The 16,365-nt window shown below is 44.3% G+C and overlaps 1 protein-coding gene across 2 annotated transcripts in view; it reads left to right on the top strand.

Moving 5' to 3' along the window:
* DUS2 (dihydrouridine synthase 2) overlaps positions 1-16,365 on the top strand; it is a 571,780-nt gene that overhangs the window by 152,521 nt on the left and 402,894 nt on the right. For both annotated transcript variants that reach the window (XM_085639553.1, XM_085639554.1), the window contains exon 5: positions 15,177-15,220. In XM_085639553.1, the coding sequence (XP_085495679.1) occupies positions 15,177-15,220 (44 nt within the window). The remainder of the gene's footprint in view (positions 1-15,176; positions 15,221-16,365) is intronic.

The raw sequence follows: 16,365 nt of genomic DNA, 5'->3' as shown, positions 1-16,365 counted from the left end.
TTGAACTGGACTATGCAAGGAACACCTTGTGTGCCCCAGGCATGTCTCATTCCTTTCAGCCCACCCTGCCCCAATACACTAAAGGCTGTCTGGGGAGGTGCTAGCACCTCCCCAAGCAGGAAACCTATTGTCCAGGCCTCCCTGGCTGGGATCACTCCCAGCTGCAGGAGGTCAGACTTGTGTCGTGGCAGCAGCATCCATTTTGTGATGCTGAGGCTTTGGTCAGAGGCTAACAGTGAAGTATGATTTTAACATGTCTTTCCCTCTAGAAGGGGGGAATAATATCCTCATGTCCAGAAATGGCATGGGGGTATTATTCCACAGTGTTAGACACCTTACACGACATGTTTCGATAAAGCCAAACCATAGTTACCATAACCGTCTAAGATTATAAGGCACTTTAAGAGTATATGGTAGGCTATATCATAGAACAGCTATAAGGACTTGGTTCCGAAAGCTGCAGACAGGCTCAGCTCATGCTAGAGCACCATCTCACATGTTACCAAGCACTCTGCCTCCAGGATTGTTAAGGCCTGCCATAGGAGTGACTGATAGGTACACATGTGTCTATATGTAAGTTAGGTATAGGAATACTACACCTAAGCAAGGGGTGATTACACGACCTTGCCCCAGCTGAGTGATCAGCCAGTTGTGTCAGAATGGAAGGCCAGGCCAGGGGTGGCATAATACATGCTGCAGCCCCTGGTAGGCCTAGGGTACCCCTATGCCCTGGGTACCTAGGGTACACTGTACAGGGGCCAATAAGGTGATCCTATCCAAATGGGTTATGCACCTAAAGTACATAGTATTAATTTAGAGAGAGAACAGCAGGGCTGTGGGTCTGATTAGCAGGCCCACAGCCACATCTAAGTCGAAAACCAGTAAAGCAAAAGCAAAAAGTGGGGGTGAACATAGAAAGCAGACCCTACTCTCCTACACCACTTACAGATCAGAGTGTACTGTCAATGCCCCATTTATATGAATGTCGGAGGGATGGGCGGAAACAGAAGCGAGGAGGCCGTATAGGGATAATATTTAAGGTTTTATTGTAGTAGTAGTTTGAGACTAGGTGGTAAAAACAAATAGCCACAGGTTTTTGCAAGCTTCCTCAAAACTGTGGTAGCTGATGTCTCTTTCCTTCAGGCCGTAGGGGAATTGTGGAGAAATTTTCTTCACTTTTTCTTTGGTCCTATTGTCCTCTGGGGATTAAAGAGCTCTGGTGTAAGTCCCAAGGATTTCCTCACCAACAAGGGAACAGAAGGGTCCAAAAGGGAGCGGTAAATATATGCTCTCAGCCCAGTACAATTCACTTCCGCCACTCCACGGTGAAGGATTATTAAATGAACCATGATGGAAAGGTGTAAATTTGAAAATAACAAAATCTAAATAAGGTTCTGTGCGTTGGGTTTTCCCAAACCCCTGATCTCAGGGAAGACAGTAACTACCCTCCACCCACTTTGCCCAACCTTTCCCTCTCCCGAGTCACGTACCACTTCCTGCCGCAACTCTCCAGAGTTGCGGCGGCTCTTGTGAGTCCTCAGGAGTCCACCAGTCTTCACTCCACAGCTCGGGGTCTTCCCTGTCTCTGACGTAGTTTTCACCTGTGCTTGTTGACACGAGCCCTTCTCTAGAGATGGAACGCCTTCCCGTCTCCTCCGTAACTCTTCTCCCACTTTCCTTGACCTCAAACGTCGTCTTTTCCGTCCTTATCTCCCCCTCCTTGCTTTCTTTCTCTGGCGCTAATTGGGCCGTTAGTTGTATCCCCGCCTTTCCCTGCATCGATTGGTTCTTTGGTTGTCGTTCCGTCCTGTACGAAGGAACAATAGTCTGTTTTTACTTTCTGTGCTCCTGACCTGCGTAGGCTGTCGTCATCCGGAACCCAGAAGGAAGGAACCCAAGGCAGAGATATTGGGGTCGAATCGATACCGCAAGTAGGAGTCTGGGGCACTTCCTCACATCCCCCTTCCCTAACTTTCTTGTCTACAAGAAAAGGGCCTACATGGTAACTTGAAAGGTAATCTACGTTAGCCTGTTCTTTCCCTTTTCTATGGGGGATAGTGAAACGGAAGGGTTGTAGGGTTAACAACCACCTCAGGATTCTTTGGTTTTGTCTTTTATTTCTAGACAACCACTCAAGGGGAGCGTGATCAGTATACAGAAGGAATTTCCTTCCATCTAAATAGTACCGAAGGGCCTCAATGGCCCATTTGATGGCTTCCTTTTCTATAACCGCGTATCTGGTTTCTCTTGGGAACAGCTTGCGGTTGATGTAGAGAATGGCCTTTCCTGATTATTGCCGTCTGTCTGAGACAACACGGCCCCAAGGCCGCTCTGTGAGGCATCAGTTTGTAGTAGGAAGTGTTTCTCATAGTTAGGGCTCAGTAGAAATGGTTCAGATGTAATAAGCTGTTTTAGGTGTTGAAAAGCATGTACTTCTGAGGGAGCAGGAACTCTAAGACGTTTTCCTGTTTGCACATTCTTTTTAAGTAGATCTGTTAGGGAAGCGGCTACCTGTGAAAAGTGTGGGATAAATCTCCTGTATTATCCCAGTAGTCCTAGGAAGGCCCTAAGGTCTTTCCGAGTTTTGGGAAAAGGTACTCGGGCTATCGCTTCCACTTTCTCTTCCTGGGGTTTTATACCTCCCTCCCCCAAAAGGTACCCTAAGTATTTCACCGATTTTGCAGCCAGGTGACTTTTGACTGGATTAATTGTTAGCTCGCTTTTGCCTAAGGTTTGGATGACTTGGGTTAGGTGTTCCAAGTGTTCTTTCCATGTTGAGCTATAGATGATTGTCACCTATGTATGCGGCTTAAAAATCCTTATGAGGTTGTTGCATGATGTTCATTAGTCTCTGAAAGGCTGCAGGGGCCCCATGCAATCCAAAGGGTAACGCTTTGAAGTGAAACAGGCCCCTAAGTGTACAGAAAGCTGTTTTTTCTCTATCTTGTTCCTTCAAAGGTACCTGCCAGTATCCCTTACAAAGATCTAATGTACTGATATATCGGCCCTTCCCAAGTTTTTTTCTCATCTCGTCGACCCTTGGGAGGGGGTAAGCATCAAACCTGGATATTTTATTTACCTCCCTAAAATCGATGCAAAAGCGTATGGACCCGTCTGGTTTGGGAACTATCACTATCGGGAAGCTCCACTCACTTTTAGAGGATTCTATGACTCCCAGTTCCATCATCTGACGGACTTCTTTGTCTATCGCTTCCCGTCTGGCTTCAGGAATGCAGTAGGGGCGTAATCTAACTTTCTTTCCTTAGAGTGTATGTATTTCATGTTCAATGATTGAGGTTCTACCTAGTACCAAGGAGAACACATCTTGACCCGGATGTAAGGCGTCCCTTAGTTCGTTTTTTTGGATCTCTGATAATTCATCATCAATGCTCTGTTCTCCTAGTGACATAGGTTGTGTTCCTAATAAAACAGGGACAGGTCCCTCCCATTTCTTTAGGAGGTTGATGTGGTAAATTTGGGTGTGGTTCCTAATCGGATCCATCTCTAGTTTATATGTGACAGGGGTCACTCTCTCGAGGACTTTAAATGGACCTTGCCACTGGCTTAACAATTTGTGCTTTGAGGTGGGCATTAAAATCAAAGCCATATGCCCTACTTTTAGTGTTCGCTTTTTAGTAGTTTTGTTGTACTGGACTGACATCATACAATCATTGTGACACCCTCATATACGGTTTGTGGACTTGAAGTAGTTCAACATGCTACAGCTGTGTACAATTTTCTGTTCATCTTGATGGGGATAACACTCATAAATGCTTCACATGACTCGCAATTCCAAGTCAAGAGGTTGACAGGTATACATTTGCCACTGAAAAGGCACCTTCTGGCAGGCCCTATGGACAGCCCTCAATAGTTTAGTAAAATAGACTACACTCATTCCTAAGATCGGCACACTGGCATTCCTGCAAAATACAGAAAGCAATGAATGAGAACACCTAGGACATTATCCCACTCAGGGTTCACCAATAATGTCCAGATAAGTCGTCTGACAGACAATACAAAATATTGTAGGAGAGCCCTCCCACACCTGCCTAGGTGTCATGCTTCATCCTTTGGTCTCCTCACTTGCCAGAAAATATTATAGTGGCAAATGGACTTCCTAGGTGGGTAGGGAGCATTTAATGTGCGTATTAGGGAGAAAGGGGGATCAGGAGCAGTGAAAATAAAATCACCCAGGTGTCTCAAGTACTCTCTACTCTAGTGGGTACTTAGGGGAGGGTTAAAAATACAGGGGTTGATGCGCAGGAGAACAATAACTCCTGCCTCATACGGGTCAACATGTTTCTGCCAGTAGGCCCAGATGGGTCTGTGCATTGTTCAAGACCAGGATCCCTAGCTTATATTGAACCTCACCAAGATGCGGGGGACATAGTAGTGCTAAGTAGGTGATTACGAGGCCGTTCCTTTCTCAAACGATGGACTGCGAGTGGCCTCCACCCATGTACACCCTTGGGGCCCAATACCATTGGCCATTAGGGCTCCAAAAAGATGAACCACTAATTGTGATTATTTATGTTAACATTTGTTTTAGCACACATTTGTGAGGCTGCATGTTTGTTATGAATGAATTAGTCAAGTTCTATATAATGAAGGTATCCTGTTCCTGAATAATCCATTATGTAGTCCCATACATCCCATATTTTGCTGTGTTTCTGTGCATATTGCTGTTTTTAATTTTGTTTTAAAGAAGTAATTTATTTATGTAGGGTTCGCTGGACCCTAAAAACTCCCTTACTATTCACTGCTGCTACCCATCCCTGAACATGTTCTATTTATTTCTAATGCGCACTATCACCCATAGGCATCTTTAGACAATGTAGTATTGACAGAGGCCCTACACAATAACAAAGAGACACGCCCAACTAGAAAGACTTTATAGTATAACATAATTACCACGCCTTGTGTACAGAGAATAATTCACAAAAAAGCTATACTTTGAGAGGCTTTCAAAGTTTCAGCTGGTCTTCTTTAAAACTTATCTATGATAGAAGACCGTTCTAAAACCTTGGTCCAAGCACTCAGACAGTGCAACTGCCACAGTGAGTCTGCTTGAAGCAGGGATTTTAAGAAGTTGAAATAGTTAAATCTCAGATTTTATATATTTATCCTTGAACCCTGAAAACCCTCTTCTACCCCATAATGATAAGTGTACCTGAATCCTACAAGCTCCTTACTATCCATCCCTTAACACTAGCCTTCCCTGAACCCTAGAACCCCTTCCATTTAACACTACCCTTCCCTGAACCCTAATACTAACTGTCCATCCTTAAACCCTAAAACTTCTTTTTATGCCCATAGCACTACTATTCCCTGATCCCGAAGAACTCCTTTCTAACTGTTCACACTACCCTTCTCTGCACTCTAAAACCCACTTAATACAGATTAATGCTAGCTTTCCCTGAACCCTAAAAATGTATTACTACTTGTTAATACTACCCCTCCATGAGCCGTAAAAAACCCTTACTACCTTTTAACATTACCCTTCCTTGAACCCTAAAAATCCTGTACTACTCATAACGCTGCCTATCCGTAAATCATAAAAAACCCTTACTATATCTTAGAGCTACCCATTCCTGAACCCTAAAACCCCCTTGCTGCCTCATAAAGCTGCCCATCCCTAAACCCAACCAACTCCTTTCTTCCCCTCTGCGCTATATGTCCCTGACCCTTAAAATGTCCTTTTTACTCCTTAATGCTACCCTTTCGTGCACCCTAAAACCCCCTAACTACCGCTTGATGTTAGCATTCCCTGAACAATAAAAGTTCCTTACTGTCCATTAATGCTATCCTTCCCTGAGTCCTAAAGACTCCTTTCTACCCCTTAGCCCTACCGTTTTCTGCACCCTAAAAACCAATTGCTACCACTTAATGACAGATTTTCCTGAACCCGAATGACTCTTTGCTACCCCGCAATGCTATCCTTCTTTTAACCTTAAAAATTCCCTATTGCCACTTGACGCAAACTTCTCTGAACCTTAAAACCCCTTAGTGCCCCTTAATCCTACCTTGAAAACCCCCTTACCAACCCTTAATGCTACTCTTCCCTGAGCCCTAAAAATTGTTTACCCCTTAAGGCTACCCTTCCTGAATCCTAACAACTTCCTTCTACCTCTTAACGTTACCCTTCTCTGCACCCTTAAAAAAAACTTCACTACTCCTAATGCAACGCTTCCCTGAATCCTGCAAAGTCCTTACTATCCCTAGTGCTACCTATCCCTGGACCTTACAAACTCCTTACCACCCCTTAATGTTGCCTTTTCCCGAACCCTAAAAACTATTTTTGTACCACTTAACAATACCCTTCTCTGCACCCTAAAAAACCCTTATTACCACTTAATGCTATATTTTGCTGGACCCTGAAACTCCTTACTGCCTCTTAACGCTGCCCTTCCTGGAACCTGCAAACATTACTACTCATTAATGCTGCCTATCCCTGAACCCTTAAAACCTCTTACTACTCTTTAACACCACCCTCTCCTGTACCCAAAAAACCTCTTTCTACCCCTTAAAGCTACTCTTTCCTGAGTCCTAAAAACTAATAGTATACCTTGAATTTACCTGTTCCTGAACCCTAAAAAACCTGTTCTACCCCTTAACGCTAACTTTCCTTGAACACTAAAAAGCCCTTACTGTCCCTTAACACTACCCATCACGGAACCATAAAAACCTGTTTTCTCCCTTAATGATACCCTTAGCTTGAACCTTAAAATATGCTTTCTACCATTTAATGCTACGCCCTGATTGATAAAAAAATAAATAAACTTACTACCCCTTAACAGTACTCTTTCCTGCATCCTGGAAGCGTTGCCAGGTGATATCAGAGACATCATCATAAGATCCTTAGTGATTTGGATAATTACAAAAAAACCTGACCTGTTTGAGTTTAGCCGGGATGCTCCTTGTACGACCTAGGGCCACTTGCGACCTGCCTGGCTCATTACATTTGGCCTCACAGTAGCACTGGGCTACTGATTAATTGTCTGAGCACTAACATTCACAAAGATGTCAGACAGACATGCAAGCATGTATTTACATGTTAACTGAAGTAAACTAAAAGAACCACAAAAGGTGTCCTGCAAAACATCTCCTTAGGAACACCATCATGTTTAAAGACCTCATGCAACGAACATGTGAAAATATGATAAATTCTCTTCAAAATTAAAAAAAGTGTCGTTTTCTAACATGTGGAAGTCTTTCACCTTAGTACATTTGACTATAGCACTGTATTGAGTGACATTTATTAAAAGTGATAGTTATCAAACATAAGAAACTTAAAAACATTCATGCCCTCCTCCCATCTTTGACAACAATGGCATTAGTGAACCAAGTGTCAAGTCAGAGGTCATGTGCACCATCTGTGTAGCTAAGGGTTTTATTGTCATGGAACAGTTTTATAGTCTGTTAGATCAAACGCATGAGAAGTTTTTTTAAAGCGCACATCCTGATCTTATGTATAGGTGATCTCTTATGTCATAATGAAGAAAAAGGAGGCAACATGAAATAAAAGAATTGCCTAGGATCACACACACTTTGGTCAGGTGAGAACCCGGGATTGATCTAGGTTTTCTGGTTTCTCATTGTGGAACTCAGCCACTAGATAGGTATATTTCTCTCTCTTGTTTTACAACAAAAATTAATGCTTCGTCTTTAATTCTTGGTGCATGAGATTACAACTTAGGTGTCAGACAGATGCCACATGACACTTGGATTGTTTTTGGGCTCGAGAATCCATGAGGACTTCGAGTTGAGGTTGAGCCAGGCATTTCGTTAAAGCTTGGCTTGATCTTTAAGTGGCTCATCCACTTCTTTCACATTGTGGCACTTAAGGGCACAAAGGCATAGGAAGGACATATTTGACCATGATGAAACATTTTGGTGAAGCAGGAGTATCAAAACACAGTGCATGACTCATTGTTTGAATGTCCAAGACTTTCTTACTACACCACATTTTAGGGAGTGGACTATGATACTAGTCTAAATGATCGATACTAAATGATTGTTGCGTTACAATTCTGTTTACTAATTACATCCTTACCACTGGTGTTTAGTTTGATTTAAATTCTTCGTGTCTCTGTAAAATATAAAACAAGCATTTGCAATGCAATAGGTCTCGCATTACTGAAAGTTGAAGCTATTGGCGTTGCAAATAATAATGCGATGCCAATAGCTCAAACTTTCAGTAATGCGAGACGTATTGCATTGCAAATGCTTGTTTGATGTGTGCTGAAGTTGTCAATTCTGGATCTCAACCCTGTCTTAAGGAGAATGGATGACTACAGTTCTTAAATTGGTACTGGACTGGATTCTGTCCTTGTTTGTAAGCCTAGACTAAGGGAAGGTTGAAAGAATGATTTTACTTGTTTCACGTTTTAGGTTTGGCTGTATGTTTCTCTCCGACTTTATGCCAGATATTTCAAAGATGTAAGAAGAAATGACTTGAGTGGGCTAAGCGGCACTGCCGGCTCTGTGACTGGCAGAGCACAGGTCACACATGTCTGGGTTCTAGGTATTGCACCATGTTGACCTGGCACATGATTTGTTAATTGGTGGCAATGGTAAAACAAGGCATATCTTTACCAAAGACATTTTGGATTTTTTTCTAGGCCTGAGCTTTTATGTTTTTAACAGTGCGCTCGGGGAGTTGTAATCTTTATTTTATTAGCCCAGGTGGACTAAAACACCTACCATGATTGGTAAAAGGAAATCTCAGTACCAGATGCATAATGTTTGTTCTACAGGAGCAATCTGTTAATCCTAAATAAAACCTATGTTAGTTCCTGAGAGTCGCAGTCATTGAATTTCAATACCACATGTAGCAAAGAGGCCAAAAAAGGAATTGTGCACCCAGTCCATACTGTATTCTAAGAGGCACAGGATGGAAGACATGTATGTCTTTCCTTTGTTCAGAAGCATTAACTGGAAAAAAGAACTTCCGCCTGAATGCATAGAAATGCCTCACACCAGAAACGCTACCCTTTTCTGAAAGGGGTACAGGGTGGTGCTGTATTAATTTGGAATGAACAAAGTGAGATGTTACTTTTTGTAAGAGGCAGTTCCGCGTTACAAAAAAACCACAAATTTATGTACTCATTTTGTGTAATTCCCTGTTGCTGCCAGTCTTTGTGAAACTTTTCTTGTGGACGAATTGAGGCATTGTGTCGGCTCCATCTTAAGAAAATCGATCATTTTTAGATGCAACTGCCTGTGTTTATTTTGTCTGCACAGCTCTTGCTAAATGCAAGCGTATTGTTTTACCAAGAGCCCTGTTTATTTACATTAATAATGTATGCTGCTCAGTCATACAGTGCAGTAAGATTATGAGGTCCCAGGACTGTACATGCACCAAAAAACTAGCGATGGCGAGGCTCGTGGTTCTACGCAATTGATTGGGAAAACTTGAAAGACAATGATCTGTGGAACGCCCTGCACACAATGCAAACCTCATGGCCATCTTGGCACCATTTACTTATCAAAACAATGGGAGTGATCATCTAAGCTGTAATTAAAAAGCAAAATGCAATTGTTTTTAAGTTTTGTTGTTTTATTGAGCACGTTGACGGTCTTTTAGGCTTAAAAATGTGGCTTACAAAAGGTTTCATGAAGCGGAACCCCTGCCTCATTTCCTTAAACGGCAGGCGCGGTTTGGAGACGCTGCCTGTAGAGTTAATTCCTCGTTTCTTTATAGTTTTGCCACAATTTAGGAATTGAGCTGCAGGGGTTTGGCTGGCTCATAGCAAGAACTTTTCGCCATGCAGTTAGAATGTTTCTAAACATTTTTCCAGGTGCGGTTGGCAGCAGAGTGTTTCAAAGTGAAAGATGAGGCAAGTTCACAATTCCCATGTGTAAACAAATCCTGCCATGAATAGCAAGTCACTGTCCTGTGTTTCGGTCCGATCTCTTTCCTCACTAAAACAAGAAGCAACCACCATTGCTGAATCCGGTGTGTGACGCTGCAAAATGTGCCTGCTCGGTGCTCACACGTGGGAGAAATGGCTTACCGCATGAGGTGCTTCCTTAATACTCCGGTACTGGTGCCTAATTAAAAAGTCTGTGTCTTCTTATATCACTACGGCTCCCGCTGAGCTTCATGAAGCATGGGCCGTGAAACGGGCACCGTGCTCATAAATAGCTCTTGGCCACACACTCAGGCACAGATGTGCCCCATGTAAATAATAAAATAAAACTAAATGAGTTTAAAAAAATAGCACTGATGAGCGGCGGCAGTGGCGGAAAGGAAACATTTAAAGACGGAAGAGCTGGTGTGTCAAGGCAGACACTGAACTATTCGGCAGAAACGGGTATTTTAATTTCCGTGCAAATGATCAATGGACAGAAACGCATCTCTTTTTTCTATTTACACAGACATCAGGCAGCGCCAAGTCTCGCTTTCGTAATCTGATTCCACATGGGCTACGCTGGCAAAATGTAATTTAAAGGTGCGAGAGTCCGAGCTGCCAGAGCGCAGCCAACAAGAGGTTTACATTCTAGAAATGCTGACGTTTGAGCCCAAAGAACCCTGAGTCACGGTAGAGGGAAATCAAAATTTAACATGTTTACTACGGGAACACATGGGAATGCAAAGCCATTAATCAAGCAGGATGGCTCTGTCTCCCTTCAAGCCCAGGGAGGAGGGAGATGCGAGCAGAGCATCAAAGGGCTGGGTGAGAAGGGAGGGGGGAATGCAAGGGTCAAAGCGGCGAAAGTGAAAGTAATTGAGCACAGCATCAAAGGGCTGGGTGAGAAGGGTGGGGGGAATGCAATGAGCAGAGGAGCAGCTGTGCACGTGCATGTGATCGTGCACTCAAGGTTTAGGCCAGCCAAAAGACTGTGGGTAGCACTTTGAAAATCCCACATATAAAATGTCTCTTCGAGCCTTTGGCTCGCGAGACCTAAAAAGAAGTAGGGAAATGTGTTCAAAAAGTGATTCCCAAGAGAATAAAATTTGTCACAACGGAAGGCAGGGATTCATAAAACACATGTTTTTGGTTCCTTAGTTTGCACCTTGCTCATTACTCAACAACTGGGGAGTGAGTGTTCTGATGTTGAGACTCGGGGACTACTCACCAAAGAAGTGTCACTATGTTGTGGGACCTGCCTTGATTTTTAATGTAGAGTTCACAGCCAGCATAGTTTGGCAAAGTGATGAAGCGAGGTTTGAACGTACCGTCTCTGAGTGCCATGGCTAAAACTTCACCATAGTTCTGGCTTCAATTGATCCATGTAGGGTGTTTGTGTCTGCCCACCACAGTAAATTGGACACCTTGTTGGGGTGTGTGGGGGGGGGCTCTTTCTCAAGGACGATTTATAGCACTTGCTGTCTTAACCAAGCCTGTTTCTAAGCACTAGTAGTGTGTACAGACAACAGACTAAAAGCATAAGGAGATTGTGAGGCCCAAGATTTTATTTTATTCCAATTCAATAATCAAGTTACTTCTTTTGAACACTTAGCTCGTTAAAGATAGCAACTGCAAGCAAAGAAGGCTTACTCCACGGTGTGGTACATGAATAGCAAGTCATATACAGAATAGCACAGTGTATTGTCAACTCTTTATCTCCTCTAGGGAATAGGAGTTTAATTTAGAGGGCAGTATGGAATGAAACTCTCAAAATAACTTGACGACTCTCAGTTCATACCATGTACATGCTTCGCAGCTCCTGAGCCCTCCTGAAGCCCCACCACCCCCAACCTCACCCTGTTGGCTTCTGTATAGCACTCAGTAATACTACATGGCAAACCTTTTGGCCCCTGTGAGTATGTTTGTGAGTTAGAAGAACGATTTTAGAGCATCAGTAGAAGCATTTTCAGGACCCCAATGGAATACATTTTACTGTTTATGTGGAGCGCTCTGCTGATTTGACATTTGGGAGAAATAAGAACTGCACCACCAAGGGATTCATTACAGAATGGTGAATTTTCGGATTTTCTACCACGATTTGGTAATAACGTTACCACACCCGGTCATCGTGACATTACCAACAAGCATTAAAAATGCAATAGGCCTCGCATTTTATTAAGTTAAAGCCATTTGCTTTGCTAATGGTATTATATAGCAAAGCAAATGGCTTTAACCTAATAAAAGGCGAGGCCTATTGCACAGGCACAGGCAGCAGCTTTGAAAAGGCCTTGTGTATACCTTTGGCTAGTCCTCTGTTTACAGAGGGCGTGGGGCACCTCCTGGCAAGGGCCTGCTCTGTTGTGCAACAGTTGCAGAACGGTGTGTCATCACATGTGCATACTGATGACGCTGTTCCCTCCCGCCCACACATGCGCTCACAGACCAACCCATGGTGTGGGAGCCACCTAAGGAAACTAATAACTTAGTGCATGACTCTACTGTCCGCATACACATCACTACTCTGTGCTCAGCTCATAACATCTGTAAAACCTAGATCAACTGACGAACGCACGCAGGCGCGCATTGGGGTATGGCACATCTGCCAACTCACAGGGTGGCATCGTGGGTCATACAATTTCAGCTTTATTCACATGGTCACCCGTTGAGGAGCCGAAATCACAGGGTGCCAGGGAGAAAACTTGAAAACAACGGCAAAACAAGGGGATGTGGCGTAACGGCCAGAGCTACAGACAATGGAGCTGTGGAACCAGGGTCGGGTCTGGCACCAGCTCAACATCCTGTGATTCTGGGCAAATCACTTTATCTCCCCCTGCCTAGAAATGAATGTCTTTGTGCACGTAACTGGTATGTAAAGCGCTCAAATACCTTCGGGTCGAGTTCGCGCTATATAAAACTGCACACACAAAAAATTACAGTACTGCTTCTTTTCATTGTTGGATGGGTTGCACTGATTTTTTTGGTAAGATGCTGGCTGTTCTTGGTGGTTTTTGATTTGTGTGGATTATACTTTTGGCCGACCTTAACTATTTTCATTTTTGCTTTGTTGAAAGAGGTTTAATTCGCAAACCTTGATTTTTGTAACGGTGTTATCAGCAGGCTTTTTAATATGTCCATTGATGGAGAGGGTTATGTTTTTTGGCATACTTTATTCACAGCGACCAATTAAAAGAGCCAAAGTCTGCTATGTGAAGCACATGCAGGGAATGGACAAACGAAACCGCACGAGTCTGGGCTACGGTGCTACTGCGGCTACTGCAATTTTGTTAGCCACGCCCCAGTCTGTTTGGTCTGTGGCCTGGCCAGCCCTCTTTGCTGCCTTGCCCTTCGCCCCATTAGGCTCTCCGTCAGCTCCTATTAATCAGAGCAGTAAGGAGGCAAATGGCGGCAGGGATTCATAAAAAATAGCTCCGAGGGGTAATTAAAAGCGCCCGGCGGACTTTGGCAGCTGGTGCTACTGAACCGAGCCCAGGGCATCTGGGTAATGAAACCTAAGAGGGCCGGTCATGGAGTGCTGGGAACCCCGTGCTGCTCTCCGCTCGTTTGTCACGCGTCGTTGTCGAGGGAAGCGTGTGTTTAAATACCTGGGAAACCTCCTCTCATCCTACCTCTCCACCCCTCCCCCTCTGTACAGGACTCGCGGTAACGCGGTGATTTAGAATTGCTTCCAACACACACTTTAAATCCACCTCCATTGTGTTTTTTGCGCACCACTTGTAATCCCGATTCTGGTGCAAGCACCAGTGTTAAGAGTAAATAAGTTCGGGTCAATAAAATGTCCACTTCAGATGGCAGAAACACTGAAGCATGGGGTCTTAACGAACGGCCATGCATCTTGGGCTCAGAAGCCTTACCTTATATGCCTTTCTTCTTATTTCATGCTCTGCAGAAAACAGAACAAGTGATCTGTCCCTCCGATGACCCGCCCTCCCTCCCGCACAGGCGCCTGCAGATCCCCCACTGCTCCCCAGTCCACTTTCACTTTCGTCCTTTACGAAACCTTTCTTGTCTTTATGGTGCCATATGTTTGAAACACATGGCCCCATAAAGATAAGAAAAGCTTTTACCACAAATGTAAAGGAACCGAGCCAGTCCAACCGGGACGGCTCTAAAAGAGAAAAGTGTACGTCACTAGACGCTCTTTTCCAATGCCTGGCCACCGTTTAGCATAAACGGTGACGCCAGCCAGTTGGAAAGAGGGGCGGGGCTTAAAGCCCACTAGAGAAATCTACCCTAACTAATTAAATCTCGCCAGCGAGACTGCGCATGTCTGCGCAGTCTACGCCAGGCGAGACCTAAAAATGTAGAGAGAAATGGGCAAGTATTTTTCTGTCTGTTGTTCTACAACTATTGTAAAAAGAGCACCAGTTTTTGGCACGTACAGTGTACCATTTTCATCAGAAGGCAAAAAGTGCATCAAATGCACTGAAAACCATTTTCCACACATTTCACCAGATGTTTTACAGCTTCCCTCCTTCTCTAAATTACCCCTAATGCAGTACACAATACAGCAAATATTAGTCAATTACTGTTCTCAATTTTTCATAACAATGACCTATCTGTGTACGGTAAAGTTCCCTTCTTAGGTCTGGCTTAACAGCGGCTGTCCGGATTAACTATTTTTAGCAATTCTTTGCAGGTTTGAGCCAGAGTGCCATTGAAAGAAATCTAGAGTAACCTCGAAGGAGCAGGGAGTGAGAGTGGGGAAAGCAGCCAAGCATGCTTGGACGTGAGGTCCCGACATGATGGACTGAGCTGCAGAATAACATTAACCTTCCTTACGGCGAAATCATGTTTACGTCAGTGTCTGGCAGTGCAGGTTTCAGTGTCTGCGAATGTCAGCCGATGACACCTGAAGGTCAAGCAGAGGTGCTCTGTGTGCAGGTGGGTGCAGATGGCGGGGCCCTGTCAGAAATCCCCAAGCAGCTCTGTGTAGGGGTTGCATAGTCATCCGAGCCAACATGTATTCCCGAGGCGCTTCAGATGGCATCTGCAGTACGGGCAGGAGCGTAAGGCACGCCCCTGCGGTGCAAGGTGACCCCCCAACCCTTCAGGGGGCCCCCAGTCAGCCCAAGGCCAATGAAGATCTGTGATATGTGAGAGACTGGGGACCCCTCATCATATTCTGTAGTTGGGCCCAAATATTGTGCCACATGTCAGTGGCATTGCCACTTTAAACTGCTATGATCATTCTCTGGTCTTGTCGAAAAGTGGTTGATGAATTCCACAAGTATGAAATCAAAGGAGTCCTGAGAAGTAAGATCTTCCTTGGTTGCTAATCTGCTGTGTTTTTATTGGTTGCAGGGTTCTGCAGATCCAGGAAGAGCTCTCGCAGCTGCTAAGCTGATGTAAGTGTATATGTTTGAACTTGTTTGTTGATCATCATTCTAGGAGCATTTCTTTTCATGACCTGTTACCATGTTGCCTTCTTGTATTTGATGCTTCACTAAAATAACGACAGGAGAATCATTCTGATGCTAATGGCATTTTTTTTTAAACATGGCTAAGCATTTGGCTCGTGGTTTATGATATCACCATAACGCTGCAGTGATAATATAGGTCCATATTAATAAGTTACCTGTTATATATATCATCCCCAGGGAATAAAGGGCGGGGTAAAAAAAAAAGGCATTTCAGTTTCAGCTCCCATAGTAATGCTTGCTCTGCGCCACAGAATTACACCAAACCTGGCTAAAACTTTAATCAAGTGCCTTTCCGTGGTTTGTTGTAAATCTGTTCTGTAACCTGTTTTGAGATTTTAGCATTAATAAACTGTGTCAGGTGGGCTTGAAAGGATTAATAGTTAGGGCCCCCCTGGACCGCTGCATTTCTAAATGCCTATTTCAGAAAGTGCAAACCTACAGTTAGGTGCCGATTCTGATCCTGGAGAAATTTTCCCCGTACGAATCGTACCCGGATTTTTTTCCGTACGAATCGTACAAGTACCGTACAAACTGGCAAGTACGATTCGTATGGGAAAAAATACATACGAATCGCATTGGGAAAATTCCCCGACACGTCCTCGGGTCGGGAAAAGTGTCCGACACGTCCCCGTTCGATTTTCCGTACAAATCGTAAAACTGAAGTCCGAGCGCGCAAGTACGATCCGTCCCGTGCGTCCGATTGTACAACCGTATGGAAAAAACACCGTACGGAGCGAACTTCTATAGCAACCATGGAGACATGTGCCCGCATACACGCCGTCCCCCCCCGCAGCCCCCGTATGTACGCGCCGTCCCACCACCCGTGTATGTACACCCGTGTATGTACACCCGTGTATGTACGAGACGTACCCCCACCCATGTATGTACACCCGTGTATGTACACCCGTGTATGTACGAGACGTACCCCCACCCGTGAATGTACACCCGTGTATGTACACCCGTGTATGTACGAGACGTACCCCCACCCGTGAATGTACACCCGTGTATGTACGAGACGTACCCCCCCACCCGTGAATGTACACCCGTGAATGTACACCCGTGTATGTACG

This window comes from Triturus cristatus, chromosome 12, assembly GCF_964204655.1.
Source record: "Triturus cristatus chromosome 12, aTriCri1.1, whole genome shotgun sequence".
Lineage (NCBI taxonomy): Eukaryota > Metazoa > Chordata > Amphibia > Caudata > Salamandridae > Triturus > Triturus cristatus.
Note: the sequence above shows the minus strand (reverse complement) of the source record. Positions and strands in the feature narration are given on the sequence as shown.